Source organism: Hevea brasiliensis, chromosome 9 (genome assembly GCF_030052815.1).
Source record: "Hevea brasiliensis isolate MT/VB/25A 57/8 chromosome 9, ASM3005281v1, whole genome shotgun sequence".
NCBI lineage: Eukaryota > Viridiplantae > Streptophyta > Magnoliopsida > Malpighiales > Euphorbiaceae > Hevea > Hevea brasiliensis.
The window spans coordinates 32,924,348-32,940,843 of NC_079501.1; the positions used below are offsets into that span (position 1 = coordinate 32,924,348).

At 32.1% G+C, this 16,496-nt stretch overlaps 1 protein-coding gene and 1 non-coding gene across 2 annotated transcripts; one reads left to right on the forward strand and one right to left on the reverse strand.

The window, feature by feature from the left end:
• Positions 1 to 4,891: 4,891 nt before the first annotated feature.
• TRNAG-UCC (transfer RNA glycine (anticodon UCC)) lies at positions 4,892 to 4,963 on the reverse strand. Its single transcript has one exon. It is a non-coding gene; the product is annotated as a tRNA-Gly (tRNA).
• Positions 4,964 to 12,405: 7,442 nt separating this feature from the next.
• Positions 12,406 to 16,129, forward strand: LOC110636744 (aluminum-activated malate transporter 9). The gene is made up of 6 exons (XM_058153707.1): positions 12,406 to 12,945; positions 13,114 to 13,254; positions 13,337 to 13,606; positions 13,804 to 13,943; positions 14,045 to 14,191; positions 15,354 to 16,129. The coding sequence occupies exons 1-6, from the start codon at positions 12,651 to 12,653 to the stop codon at positions 15,987 to 15,989; spliced, it is 1,629 nt and encodes a 542-aa protein (XP_058009690.1). The 5' UTR covers positions 12,406 to 12,650; the 3' UTR covers positions 15,990 to 16,129.
• Positions 16,130 to 16,496: the final 367 nt, after the last annotated feature.

Consider the following 16,496-nt stretch of genomic DNA (forward strand, 5'->3'; position numbering starts at 1 on the left):
TTCTACTTAACTTAAAGCCCTTTGACTCTAGAGTACTTCTCCAAAGTTCTAGCTTCCTATTGACTCCTTCTCGTGTCTCATATATCAGAACAATATCATCCGCAAACATCATGCACTAAGGAATACTCTCTTGTATATGTTTCGTCAGTTCATCTAAAACTAATGTAAAAAGGTAAGGGCTTATGGCTGATCCTTAGTGTAATCCAATTGAGATCGGAAAATCTCTTGTGTCCCCTCCCACTGTGCGCACAATAGTAGTTGCTCCTTCATACATATCTTTCAATACTTGTATATACCTAATAGATACCCTCTTTTGTTCTAACGCATTCCATAAGACCTCTCTTGGAACACTATCATAAGCCTTCTCCAAATCAATAAAAACCATGTGTAGATCTTTCTTCCCATCTCTATATTTCTCCATCAAGCTTCTAATGAGAAAGATCGCTTCCATAGTTGAACGACCAGGCATGAAACCAAATTGATTGAAAGAGATAGAAGTATCATGACGTAGTCGATGCTCCACAACTCTCTCCCACAACTTCATAGTATGGCTCATGAGTTTAATTCCCCTATAGTTTGAGCAACTCTGTATGTCTCCCTTATTTTTAAAAATAGGTACTAAAATACTCTTCCTCCATTCATCAGGCATTTTCTTTGAGTTTAGAATCTTATTAAATAATTTAGTTAACCATGCCACTCCCATATCTCCCAAATACTTCCACACTTCAATTGGTATTTCATCGGGTCCACAGGCTTTACCTACTTTCATTCTCTTAAGTGCTTCCTTTACTTCTAAAGATCTAATCCTTCTAGTATAATTTACATTCTTTTCTATTGTTCTATAATCTATATTCACGCTATTTCCATTTTGACTATTATTAAAGAGATCATTAAAATAATTTCTCCATCTTTCTTTAATGTCCTCATCTTTCACCAACACTTTTCCTTCTTTATCCTTAATGCACCTAACTTGATTGAGATCTTGACATTTCCTTTCTCTACTCCTTGCTAATCTATAAATATCTTTCTCCCCTTCTTTAGTTCCAAGTTTCTCATATAACTTTTCAAAGGCCTGTGCTCTTGCTTGGCTAACTGCCTTTTTTGCCTCTTTCTTTGCTATCTTGTACTGTTCATATGCCTCATTATTATCACATTTAGGTAATTTCTTATACCATTCCCTTTTTCTCTTCACTGCCTTTTGTACTTCCTCATTCCACCACCATCTCTCTTTTGAGGGTGGTCCATGTCCTTTAGACTCCCCAAGTACTTTTCTAGCTACTTCTCTAATCTTTAATGCCATCTGTATCCACATATCATTGGCCTCCATATCTAGCTTCCATACTTCGGACTCAAGAAGCTCATTTTTGAACTTCACTTGCTTTACTCCTTTGAACTCCCACCACTTTGTTCGAGCTACACTATTTCTTCTGACCTTACTTGAATTGTTCCTAAACTTGACATCCAAGACCACCAACCTATGTTGACTTGTTAAAGCTTCTCCTGGAATGACCTTGCAATCCTTGCATAGAGCTCTATTTGTCTTCCTGGTTAAGAGGAAGTCGATTTGGCTTCTATGTTGCCCACTTTTGAAAGTCACTAAATGTGACTCTCTTTTTATAAAGTAGGTATTTGCTAGTATTAGGTCGTATGCCATAGCAAAATCCATGATGCTTTTTCCCTCCTCATTTCGACTGCTAAAACCAAAACCTTCATGCACATTCTCATAACCTTGCCTATCACTTCCTACATGTCCATTCAAATCTCCACCAATGAAAACATTCTCTTCATTCGGTATGCTTTGCATTAAATCATCCATATCTTCCCAAAACCTTTGTTTACTCTCACTGTCTAGTCCTATTTGTGGGGCATAAGCACTAACTATATTTATTGTTTCTCCGTCTAGTACTAGCTTTACTAGTATAATTCTATCTCCTACTCTTTTCACAGCTACTACTGCGTCTTTCAATGTCCTGTCTATGATTATACCCACTCCGTTCTTGTTTCTCTCCTTTCCGGTAAACCACAATTCGTACCCTGAATTACCCACTTCCTTACTTTTCTCTCCTACCCATTTAGTCTCCTGAATGCAAGCAATATTCACCCTTCTCCTTTCCAAGGTATCCACAAGCTCCATTAATTTTCCTGTAAGTGATCCAACATTCCAAGTACCAACCCTGATCCTCCTCCTATCCTGCTCCTTCCTAATTGGTCTCCTTCTATGATATCTTCTATTATTTTCTATGTCTATCTTGTGTTCTATTCCACTATTTGTTCTATTATCTGTCTTATGGACTAACTTCTTTACCCACACCCGTCCATGATGTGGGAACCCTTGCTCACTTAACACCACACCCGGGCGCCGGCATGGCGCGTCTCTTTCGGTGAACGCCCTACACCCTTGCATATTTATCACTACACCCGGGCTCCGATGTAGCGCGTCGTTAGTAGAGGACGCCCCAACGTTTATATCATTTGAATCCATATCATAGGGTGTGACGAAATTTTTACGCTGGTTGTCACCTACCGCAACCCTCCTCCTTTATCCGGGCTTGGGACCGGCTAAGCGCAAACTACTTAGGCGGAGTTAGCAGAATTTCTTCTCATAAAAAAAAATCATATGGTAATGATTTTTGCTGCAAACCGTAAAGAATGTACAATTTCCTGTAACATTTCTTCAGTTGGTGAAGAAGAACTAAAAAATGAGAACAGGAGCTCTAAAAAATAGCATAGAAGGAATTGAATTTGCAGGTAAGTTGTTTGATGAAATCTAAAAATGGCAACCGAAGTTTAAACTCTATTAATTTTGAGTTTATTTAGTCTATTTAAAAATTTTAAGATTCAGTTGATCCTAAATTTTATTTAAGAGTTTAATTGACTATTTATGAATATTTTAAAGACTAAAATAGCCTTTGCCTTTAGTAAAAATAAACTTATCAATTTTTAAACTTACATTTTTTAATCTCATTTGGGGCCTGGCCCCAAATTTTAAGTTAAGCAGCTCCTTTAAAAAAATATATTTAAAGTTTTATAATTTTTACATTTATTTTATTATTAAAATTTTAATGATTAATTTTATTAATTTCCAGCTCCTTTAAAAAAATATATTTAAAGTTTTATAATTTTTACATTTATTTTATTATTAAAATTTTAATGATTAATTTTATTAATTTCCAAAAATTTTTCTCTAAAGTTTGAGAATAATATTTTACTAAATTTAATATTTAAAATTAATTTTATCATCAATTATAAAAATAAATTAAATATTAACACTAAAAAATCTAATCTTTAAAGATATAAAAAATTTGTTCGCTCGTTATTTTATTTTTATAGAGTCAAAAGAATTTTATAATATAAACTAAAATTTTTAATTTTTTTTATTATAATAATTATAAATTATTATATATTAATTAATTTAAAAATATCTCTGCACGCATTTAAATTCATCAACCTAAATTTAATTTTTTATAACATTTTAATTTTTTTATCGAAACATTTTAATTTTTTAATAGGACATCATTAAAAAGATGACATTTGCAATACTATGATTAATTCTCAATTTTTTAAGTCATATCATAAAATTATTTATTCTTAATTTAGTTCTAGATTTATTCAAACTTAAAAGACAATTGACAGTAGAAAATTCAAATGATGAGCTTGGGAATTAGCCTCCCAAGGATCATAGAGGAACTTGCTGTGCAGTGCGGAGTCTATGTCCAATATGCACGCAGCATGATACGTTGATACTTGTCGACCACCCCGTAATGCCTCCATCGTTACTTTACTATCACATTTAATCTCCAAATTAGTGAAACCTGCATCCATGGGTAGTTGCAACCCAAATTTAACAGCACGATCCTCAGCTAAGCTAACATCCCAGTCAACTGACAATCGCTTGTATGCTGCCATCATCACCGAACCAAACTCATCTCGTACTACCATTCCTAGTCCAATATTGATGGAGGGCACCAGGATCTTGGAATTAATGAGACATTGCTATTCTCATGTTGAACATCTGACCAACTAGATCTGTCCATAAACGCATCGCTCTGTGAAGAACTAGAGCTTCATCATAAACGACATCATTGAAGCTGATGCTATTGCATTCTTGCCATATGGACCATGTAAGAATAGCAAACAATTGTTGAAACTCCGGCTCCTTTTCATGAAAGACTAGTTGAAGACTTGCAATTAGTATCTCATCAGATGGAACAAATGGAGGCTGCCATCGCAAGGGAATGACATACCATAACCATGGAATCTTTGGGCACTCAAAAAACAAATGCATTATTACCACAAAAATTACATACATGATCATCAACCAACACATGCCTTTGAATCAGGCTGCCATTTTTTTTTCCTTTTTTGAAACCGCAAAAAAAAGAGTTATCTGAATGTGACGGTCATTGACCTTTAGACTATGGTCCACAGTAAAATGGTTTCATTAGCTCTTGATTAACTCTCCCACTGAGGGAATCTACCACCAAGCCATAGTGTGTCTCCAAAGAATAGCAGTAACAGACTACTTGTCGTCGATTCACTCATTCATTACAAGCTGAGATAATTTTTAGTCTTCAATGTCAGTGCAAAGAGTGGTTGAACCCCTCCAACTCCCAGGTATCGCCAATAAGCCATCAGGCAGGCTGTCTTTGGCTGGCAAAATACGCATCGCCATTTTCCACAGGAAAGTCTTGGAATGACATCTAGTTTTCAAATAAATTGCCAGCAATTTGTCGAGCTGGAAGTGGATGGCATGCTAGGTTGTTGAGAACGCTGTTGCTCTTTCGTCCAATGGTATGCGACATAAAAGAACAACTCACACTCTTTTTAATGTATTGCACGTAATAGTGAAAATAAATAGAAAGAATAATTATACACAAAAATATTCATAAATTGCGTTTGCCGGGAGTCGAACCCGGGTCTATTGCTTGGAAGGCAATTATCCTAACCGTTGGACTACAAACGCTGATTGAATTGCTGGCAAAAGAAAATGTAAAATAATAATGAACTATCAAAATGATTTACCAACAGTGACAGTTGGCATACAAAATGAACATTCTAAAACTCCCTAACTGGGATAAGGTTGTAGATTTTGCTTTCAATGTCGACTACACTTCGCGGTGTAATTAGGGGTTATCATCCATCTGTATGATCGAAATTAGAATTGTGTGATTTTCCTTGGTTTTGGTTTCAATTCATTTTGTTCTTAAATTGAAAATAATTTGTTCGAATTTCATGAATTCTACTCAATTGAACCGACTCTAATCGGTTTTGAAATTACTATAATGGAAATCAGCAAATTGAATTAATAATCCATATGTTGTGGGTTAATCGGTTTTTAACAAAGTTCAGAGTTAGATTCAGTTGAAAATCTCATAAAACTGGACTAGGCCTTTTTTTTTTTTTCCTTTTTTTTATTTATTTCAATATAAAATAATAATTCTATAATCCAATACTTTTGAGAGTAAATGAGCAAGAAGCCAATGTTGTATATACACTCAAGCTTGGCTCTTCTGAGCTTATATATGCCTTTGGTTTGGGTTAGGTTAATTTATACTTTAAATTAGGGCTGCACATAGTTCCATGGAAGTCGTACCAAACCAATATATATATATATATATATATATATATATATGAATTAAATATAATTTAATATTATACTTCATTTCTCTGTATTTTTTTAATAATTTTAATTATAAATAATTTATCTCTACATTTTCTTAATACTTTTAATTATAAATAATCCATGAACTAAATACAATCTAATATTATATTTCATTTCTCTATATTTTCTTAATACTTTTAATTATAAATATAATAAATTATCTTATAATTCTTAATTATAAATATACTATTATATTATATATATGTTAATTTTTAATTATTTTTTATCTTATAATTAAATATTAAATAATTAATAAATAGTTAAAATATATACTACATGATATATTTATATTATTATATTATATAATTCAGAAATAACTAAAAGATATATTATATAATATATTATGTATTAATAGTCCAATTCAAAATTTAAATACTAATTTAAGGATGACTTTTTAAGAAAATAATTATATAAAATTATTTTAAGAATCGATAAGTGAACTGAAAATGTACCAAATTGAATCGAAATTAAAAAATTGAGAACTGTACTGAACTAAAATTAAAACAATGAAAAACTGAATCATAATGTACCGAAACTTCAATTCGATTTTGATTCCTAAACAGACTTCAAATCGAAATAGAGCCACACACCCCTACTTCTAATGATTTAAACTTAAACCCAAACAGAAAATTCAATTCTCCTTTATTTGTAACTTATAGTCAACGTCAGATTTTTAAATCCACTAATTTTGATTTGTGTTTATTCGGTTTACTCGGATTTTTTGGTTTTACAATTTTCTTGTACACCTTTATTGGATGGTTTCAATCTGATTCAAGACCAATTTTGATCGATTCTCAATTTCAAGTTGCACTGTTTCCCATTTCAAGCGAACCCATCACGTCATTCAGGCAGTGGTCCAATCCCCAAACCTTCTTTTATCCATTTATAGAAATAACGTTCAAGAAGGGGACCATGTAATTTTCTTCTTCTTCTTCTTCTTCTTCTTCTTTTCTTTCTTTCTTTTTTTTTTTTTTTATTTGCAAAGGAGAAGTGCAAAAATTGTTTACCCTTTGTAGCCCAATTGAAACATTAATATGGTACATGTGTTAGATTTGCAAAAGCAACATTCATTAAAAAAACATTATGATTGTAGTGGAAGTAAAGACAGTGGTCCATTTGCATATCCACAGGGTCCCTCCAATTTTGGGAGCATGGAGTAGTTTCAATCGCTTGGGGCATCCAATTCCACTGTGTGTTGGGTAAATGGTTGAGTTGAAGGGTTCCTGCACAACATGACCATTTTCTTTTCTTGGACTGAAAAAAAAAATGTAGGATTCCCATAAAATAATTTCATAATTTTAATGCTTACAAGTCAAAAAAAAGCTTAAACTAGAGAAGAATCCACAGAGATATGCCACTTTGAGGGCAAAGTTGAATAGAGTGTGGCAATATGAATTTTAGTATTGGGATATATAGATATTATTCTATTGTCATCCACCATTAGGAAATCATATCTAAGTCTATTCTCTCTCTCTCTCTATAGGTCTCCTTTCTTAACATGGAATATAATTCTCTTTCCTTGAATGTTTAGGGTGCTCTAATGCTTATGCAACATATATCAATGCCAATTTTCAACCTCAAATGAACACATTATATAAAACAAAGATTTTAAATATATATATATATATATATCTTAGAAAATAAGTGATCTTTTAAAAATTATTACATGGCATTTTAAATAAGCCACTTGGCTTCTTCAAAACATATTAAAAGAATTAAATTAACTTAATTTAAAAAAAATAAAATAATCTATTAATTAATTTCTTTCAAAATTTAAAATTAAATGGTTTATATCATATATCATTTCTGCAACTCTTAACTTAGATGCATACGACTCTTTCAGTACCCAACACTCACTACCATATAACATAGTCGGTCGTATGGCTGTACGGTAAAATTTGCCTTTTAATTTATTGGGAATCTTACGATCACATAAAACTCCCGTGGCACGTCTCCACTTCAACCATCCGGCTTTAATCCTATGACTAACATCCTCCTAGCAGATGGGGGATGTGAAGAGGATGTTAGTCATAGGATTAAAGCCGGATGGTTGAAGTGGAGACGTGTCACGGGAGTTTTATGTGATCGTAAGATTCCCAATAAATTAAAAGGCAAATTCTGACTCTGACCATACGCTATGTTATATGGTAGTGAGTGTTGGGCACTGAAAGAGTCGTATGCATCTAAGTTAAGAGTTGTAGAGATGAGAATGTTAAGGTGGATGAGTGGCTATACTAGACTAGATAAAGTCCGTAATGAAAGTATTAGAGAAAAGGTAGGAGTGGTGCCAATTGAAGATAAGTTGAGAGAAGGGAGATTAAGGTGGTTTGGTCATGTGAAGCCTAGACATACGGAGGCTCCAGTTAGACAAGTAGAGCACATTAGGTTAGAGGATAGAAAGAAAAAAAGAGGTAGACCTAAATTGACTTGGAGAAGAGTAGTACAACATGACTTAGAAGTATTTCACATTTCTGAGGATTTAACCCAAAATCGTTCAGAGTGAAAAAAACGAATCCATATAGCCGACCCCAAATTTTTGGGATAAAAGCTTAGTTGAGTTGAGTTGAGTTGAGTATATCATATATCATTTATCAAAAACAATATTATATCAATTGCTACTAAAAAATAAAATATTATATTATTATATTCTTATAAAAATATTTAAAGAAAAATAATTAATAAGTATTTAATATATAAAAATTTAACTCGATTTTGATCGGTATACAATTATTTAAAATTTTAATGTAAATTAAAATTTTATTTAATATAATTAATTAAAAATTTTATTATTGACACACATGATATAAAGCTGAACCTTAGAAAATAGCTAAAAAAAAAATATTTGGCTTCTTAAAAAATTTGCCAAGTAGTATATTAAAAGAATTAGCTTAATATAATTTAAGAAAATAAAAATAACATATTAATTAACTTATCAACTTATCTCAAAATTTAAAATTAAATGATACATATTTATACCATTTATCAAATATAAAATTATATCAATTATTATTAAAAATATAAAATATTATATTATTACATTCTTAAAAAGAAATATTTAGAGAAAAATAATTAATAATTTTTTAAAAGATGAAATTTTAATTTGATTTCAATAGGCATGTAATTATTCAAAATTTAATACAAATTTAAATTGTATTTAACATTATTAATTAAAATTCTAACCTTAAGAAAATTTTAGTGTACTGTTAAAATTATAAAATAAATATGAAATTATATTATTAAAATAAATTAATAAATAATCTACATACAACATGCAAGCAAAAAAAACTAATTATCTTTATAATAAATATAATAAAATTGGTCTCTAAAATTTCTAATATATACATTATTTCTCTTCATCTCCCTTAATTATTATCTTATGTTAGTTTTTTTACGTGTTAAAGTTATTTAATAGATTATGACCGTCGGTAATACTAATATAAATTATGAAAAACTCTTAAATTTTATCTCATTTAAATATTTTTTATTTTTATTATAATAAATGCATTTTTAATTGATTTAAGTAATGAATGAACTGATTTAATTTAATTATAGTTGCAAAATGACTTGTAAAATTTAAGCATCAATTTTATAGATAATATAAAAAGAGTAGCATTTGCAAAAATTAGATATTTTTATAGTCATTATAAACATAAGTTTAATTTTGTATCACATTCAAATATATAATCAAAATCAAAAGGTAATAAATGTAGTGCTATTATTATTATTATTATTATTATTTTTTTTATAGTTCTCATATATATACTAACAACAGAAATATCTCTAAATCATTTTTACCATAGTTTTTGTATGAATATTTCGCTATTATTTAGAATTTAACAATTAATTTTTTTTTAATAAAAAATATATGTGAATTTGATGCACTTGAGAAAATTTTAAAAATTATAAGGACATTAAGGTAGTGTTTTTAAGTAGCGCTATATTTATTCATTATATTTCTCACCAATGTATACATGAAATACATCATGGCCAAATAAATTCAAACATTTACGTTGGTAGCAAATTAAATTTAAAACTTCTAATTTTAGACAATTTAATTATTATTTTTAAAAAAATTTTTATTCTAAATAAAAAAATACAGATTTTTACTTTTTTTCCCATGGATTGCCATGTAGCATGTCATATTATATTTTTTTAATTCTTTTTAATTGAATCAAATAAGCTAAAAGATATGGCATGTCACATGTCAATTTAAATATAAAAAGTCAAAATCCCCAAATTAGTTTTTGAATTGGGGATAAAATTTTTTAAATTTTGAAAGTTATCATTAAATTATACAAAATTAAAAATTTTAAGGTTTGAATTTGTTTGGCCATAGACCTCCCTCGAATAACTTACAACACACTAATTTTTTTTTATTTGAATTGTATATATCTTTAGTAAACTTTTTATTTTTGATTTATTTAAAATGTCAAATGATTTAAAAGATTATAGTTTTTATTTATATTTTATTAAAAAATTTTCATTCTAGTTAATGGATAATACGCAATTTTAGATATCTTAAAGAATGGTAAATATATCGCAAGACTAATAATTTGATACTAATAAGCACATTAGTTATTAGATAAGAAGGCATCAGTAATCGCTCAGGAAAAAAGCAAGATTTGTCCTGGAAATTGAGAGGTTGGAATGCAAAGGCAACTGAGATTAGACATATCATTTTATACTGTAAAGAATGGTCACCAATTAACAGGTTAAGATCGGATGCACAAAATTGTGAATGGAACAAATTCCAGTGGCAGACAGTAAAATTTCTCTAGTCCGATTCCTGCAGAGGAAGAAAATCTGGAAAGCATGAACAGATAGAGCATAGTTAAAATGAGTACTATGGCAGTAGTGAACTCAGGCTTATGATAATCAAGAAGCAGTAAAACATCTAAAAAAATCAGTTATTCTTGTACTTCTGCCAGAAAAATTAGCAATTTATGAATTATATAAACCCCAGATTAACAATTCAAGGATCATACAGGTTCTACAATTGTTCAAGGCTTTGAACAAAGGAAGAAAAGAATACAAGGTGACCAATTTGCAATTATCCATGTAGGCCTATTATATATTAGAGTATTTTCACTTGAGCCAGATATGCCAGCCTAGGGAAGGTGTCTCCTGTGGTGTCAGAATCAAAATCTTGTATCTTTTGCAAAGTTAAATCAAAATTTTCACTTGGTGCATTAACAAGAATTTCTGGAAAGGACTCACTGTATCAAATTTGGGTGGCTATAACCAAGGGAGAACAGGCAATGAGATTCTAACAACTAGAGAAAATCACTGAAATTAAAGATCTTCTGGGTTCACAGCTTGCATCACTTCTGGTCAAATGGTTCTCTGAAACTTCCCTATGATAAATAAACAGTTTTTCATGAATATATTCCTCATCTTGAAATTCTGAACTCGTCCTTTGTTTCTGAGATATCGATGCCTTTTACTGTTAACTGAATCGTTTCTAGCTAGTTAATTATTTAAGAATTAACTAGAAAAAGAATTAAGATTTTTAGAGAAAAAAGATATATGCTAATTCCAAAGCTTTTCATTATGCACTTAAATAATTTTCTGTCTTGATGACAATGTAAGGTGAATATAATTGCGTGAGCCATCGATCACACATCGAATTCACTGAAAATTCCAGGCATCTATTCGTCTCCAAGGAATTCATTCATGAAATACATGCAAAACTGAAAAAAAAATTAAAAAAAAAAGATAGGGACAAAAGGAGAATTGTCAGAACAGAATAATAGCACAAACACTAAGCTCCCAAGATAGTGAAAGCATATACTGCACATGAATGAATAGATAACTTGGAATTTATATTTAGAAGAAAATGGTTAATAATTTTTTTTTATATTATTGGGGTTAGGATAGAAAGTGAGAGGAGCCAAGAGAATGATGATGAAGATGAAGTGTGTGTGACACAGAGAGAGTGAGTGTGTGTGTCTTCTGTATTGTGATTATCTCTGCAACTTGTGCTTCTCTTAAGACGAATCAAATTTATGGGCTTAATTATCAGTCTTATTCAATGTAACATATAATTTATATGAAGAAAATCATGGAGATTTCTTTACTTGGAGTCCCTGCAGCTTGTTGTAATAATATTCTGTCTTTATGCCCTTTACCCTTTTGGGGCAACTTTTAAGGAAACTTCATTTAAAAAATAAAAGAATTAGACATAATCAAATGACTGTAATAGTTGATGGTATAGGCAGATAATCTTAGAAAAAAACAAAAAAAAGCCAAGTGTATCAGCACCTATATATATATATATATATGTATATATATATATATATATCTACACTATTCATTTTATTATGGTGCATTTCTTAATTGATCTATTAATATGCAAATCATCATTTAATTTACAAAAGAGAGGGAGGTGGACTCCAACTTAAGACCTTGCCCAAGTGGAAAGTTGCATTTACCGCTATTATTGTTGCACTTTCTAATATGTTACTACTGCTGCTATTACCCTGTCACGATGAAGATATTTCTAAAGAGCAAATTAAACGTGGTGACTGAAAACTGCATGGACATGCAATTATAGATTCTAATTCCCGATCCATGCAGCATTATTGAGTTAAGCATCTTTATCCTAAGGTTGATTAGTTCCATATACTCTTCTATTATTGTTGTATTATTCTTCTACTCTATATACATATCCTGACTAGACATACTTTCCTCCCCTAGTTGCACCTACATGTTAGCTTCAGGACTTCCTCTTTAAATTACAGCTCCCTACTCATACACATCTCACCTTCAACAATATCAACAACTCTTCTCATTAGTTCATCACCTCACTGCTGGAAAACTCCATTTCTTCAAGATTTTCAGTAGTATATCACATAAAATAATTTCTTTAAAAGTGTTTTTCTTGAAAAATATAGTTCAAGAAAGCAAGTCAACATCATTTAAGAATACAGGAAACTCAAAGCAAGGTAGGCTGAAAGAGTTGGAAGATCTCATAATACTTGATTGGAGAATGAATGGCAAAAAGGGTAGTTTTGCTATCAACATTCCGTCGGTGGATACCAAAGTCAAGCCGCCAGAAACTGGAAAGAAAGATGGAATTGGAGGATTTGCCTGTAAGGCTTGGATTTGGAGGGTGTGGGAATTTGCCAAAGAAGATACTAACAGGGTAACATTCTCATTCAAGGTTGGGCTATCTGTTCTTCTTGTGTCTTTGCTTATACTATTCCAAGCACCTTATGATATATTTGGCACCAACATCATCTGGTCCATCCTCACAGTTGCTATCATGTTCGAATATACAGTCGGTATGTTCAAGCATTAATCTTAGTACTACATTTGTATATATCCATGTTTATGTTTGCATGCTTTCCTGTGTGTCATCATGTTTGTATTCTTCTAAGAATATACGCATATGGAAGAAACTAACAGTTATTGTTCCCTGGGAAAATTTTAATGCTTGTACATTTCTCAAGGTGCAACTTTCAATCGAGGTTTCAACCGAGCAATTGGAAGTGTGCTTGCAGGGATTTTGGCTGTTGCAGTTGCTCAGTTAGCTCTACGTAGTGGCAGGGTTGCAGAGCCTATAATAATTGGAATTAGCATCTTCCTGATTGGTATAGCTTCTAAAATTCTAGAATATAAGCTTTTTGGTATACCAAAGAAAAGTTACATCTATATATCCAATATCATATGCAGGGGCTATTACATCATTCATGAAATTATGGCCATCACTTGTGCCATATGAATATGGATTCAGGGTCATACTCTTTACTTACTGCTTGATCATAGTCTCTGGATATCGAATGGGGAATCCAATTAGGACTGCAATGGATCGTCTGTACTCTATTGCCATTGGAGGGTTTGTAGCAGTCCTAGTAAATGTTCTGGTTCTTCCTATATGGGCTGGGGAGCAATTGCACAAGGAGATAGTCAGCAGCTTTAACTCATTGGCTGACTCTCTTGAAGGTAATATAATTGGATAAATTTGCAATCCCTATCTAAAAATATCATCAAAACTGCAACCAAGTTACTAGAGGACTATAGTTTTGTTCTTTTTCTTTTGATTGAAGATAAGGTTTGGGGAAGCATGGGTATCAAAACAAACACTAAAAAAATGAATTGAATTTGAAACTGACATCAAAATATACATTTCCTTGTTTTAGAATGTGTGAAGAAGTACCTAGGAGATGACGGGCTAGAACATCCAGAGTTCTCCAAGACTGTAATGGATGAGTTTCCAGATGAACCAGCTTACAGGAAATGTCGAAATACCCTGAATTCCTCCGCAAAAATTGAATCCTTGGTAAATCTTTATATATGTTTGTTTGTATTTTTCCTGTTTCCAAAAAATAGAGAAATCAGTTATTGACAATGATTATAGTTGTTGCTGGTTTCATTTGAAAGGCTAATTCAGCAAAATGGGAGCCACCACATGGGCGGTTTCCACATTTCCTCTATCCTTGGTCAGAGTATGTTAAGGTTGGGGCAGTTCTACGATATTGTGCTTATGAGGTTATGGCACTTCATGGAGTCCTACACTCTGAGATTCAGGTATTTACACCCTAAAATTATCTTCCTTTTTTTTTTTTGTTTCTTTTTTAAAGCACAATTGGCTCTGACTTGGACTTGAATTTGAGACCTCTCAACTCTAGAGATGACTCTAGTACCACTGAGTTGAAGGTAGTTGGTATCTTCTACCTCTTCCTCTGCTTGTATCTCCGTGTGTGTTCAGTGTGCAGCTTGAGCAATGCTCATGTTACGTATATATTATCAGCTGGGATATTCACATTCCTCTTTTAAAAGAATCAGATCCCAATGCACCTAATACGCTGGCAGCAGAGGAATCTTCCATTGCTTTTCCCCATATTAAATTTCTTATAATAAGAGAATACTTGGAAAGGAAAATGGGACCGCAAACCATACCATTAAAGAATTATACGAAGCACTTATTCTTTCGATTGGCTTCTATTAAGGCGTGGATTGCGCACGAATATTGACTCACTGAGTGCTAATTACTAATATTATTTATCTTTATTCCTCGTCTCATATCAGTGCAGTGTTGCCACCTTTTGTTGATAGTAAATCTTTCCACCATATGGGAGCCCCATCTGATCATGCAATGTTCCCATCCTCATGCGTATGTGGAACTCCCTTTATCTACAATTTAATAACAAAAAAAAATTCTTGTGTCTCAGTGCAAGAGACTTCCTGCATTGAAAAATGCGCATGCAAATTAAAAAAATTGATGGGGATTCAAACAGCAGGAAACATATCCATGAAAGAAATTTTAATCCTCCATTATTTTCTACATTGACACTTATGCATTCATCTATACATAAATCACATAGGACCACTATATAAAAATATAGAGTTGAAACTTCATGAAAAGAGAGCAGATCTATGGCAAGCCATGTTGCAAAATAAATTTCTTATGGTTTCAGAATCAAAGCAGTTGACTCAATGGGGAAAAACTGCTTGTTACCTGAGTATGGAACCTGACTTTGAATCATTGAACTTCTTTTCTCCACCTTTTGATTGATACATTCTAGCTAAGCCAACCCTGTCAAGTAGTAGTAGCAGTGGAATCTGTAGTTCTGCCAGCAACAGACATTAACATAATCCAAAAAAGAATGACAATAAATAATCTGTAAAAACTATTTAATAAATGCAATTTAAATGATTATTGATTTGAATGTTTTCTTGATCTTTGTAGGCACCTTACAACCTCCGAGTCAGATTCCAGTCAGAAATTCAGGATGCAGCAACCCAGGCTGCAGAACTTGTAAGGAACTTGGGCAAAGACATTAGTGACATGAAGCGAAGCCTCAAAACCTCACTATTAAAGAAGGTTCACATCTCAACTGAGCGACTACAACGTGCAATAGACATGCACTGCTATCTCCTTATATCTAATTTTGAGCCTAATGACAACTCTTCCAAAACGCTTCCCAAGTTGTCTCATACACTTTCAACTATCCCATATGATCTCTCGAATCAATTGCCCGAGCTTGACAGCAATAACTTGGTAAAGACTTCAGATCCAACGAACCAAACCACACCTTCAGGGACTATCCCACTAGGACAACCAGTGGAGTCTTACCATGAGATGATGAGGAAGCAATCAAGGAGGCTGCATTCATGGCCGTCAAGGGCAGTGGATGCTTATGAAGATGACGGAGGTCTTGCCGTAGACTTTGTGCCCAGAATGAAAGCATTAGAAAGCACTGCAGCGCTGTCACTTGCGACATTTACTTCCTTGCTTATTGAGTTTGTTGCTAGGCTTGATCACTTGGTTGAAGCAGTTGACGAGCTTTCCAACTTGGCCAAATTCAAGCATGAGAGTGTATAGAAGAAATATGTATGCAAATACAGATTTTGATATAATAATAATGTAAAAGATGCACTACTGATTAAAAAAGAATTGGAGAAACGGGAAAAGGGGTTGTAATCACCTGAAAACTAAGTTCCAATAACTGAAATTTAATCAAAGTTCTTTAATATTAAAGATGATCTAAATCAGACATAATTATTTGTTGATCCTGGAGGGGAAGATGAAGAGGGACTTGGGATTGATGCAAATAGAACTTTTTTTCTTATTTATAACTAGCTTGACTGATCAATTTTCATCTCAGAAAATAAATGCAAGAAAAGGAAAAATAAATGTGAGGAATTAGTTTCAACCTATCTTGTTTGGTTATGATATATAGTATGATTTAGTCTGATTTTCAGGTAAGGAATTTTGTTCTCTCTGTGTCACACTTGTCTCTAACTTGTAAAGACTAATGTACCTTGAAAATCTGGCAGAGTTTCTCCTAAAAATACAACTAAAGGAACACATAAAACCTGTGTAAACACA

Bases quoted from the DNA above. Each gene is read 5' to 3' on its own strand.
- LOC110636744 (XM_058153707.1), top strand. From the start codon at position 12,651: ATGAATGGCAAAAAGGGTAGTTTTGCTATCAACATTCCGTCGGTGGAT. The intron at 12,946-13,113 runs GTATGTTCAAGC...ACATTTCTCAAG, and splicing joins CATGTTCGAATATACAGTCG to GTGCAACTTTCAATCGAGGT. The intron at 14,192-15,353 runs GTATTTACACCC...TGATCTTTGTAG, and splicing joins TCCTACACTCTGAGATTCAG to GCACCTTACAACCTCCGAGT.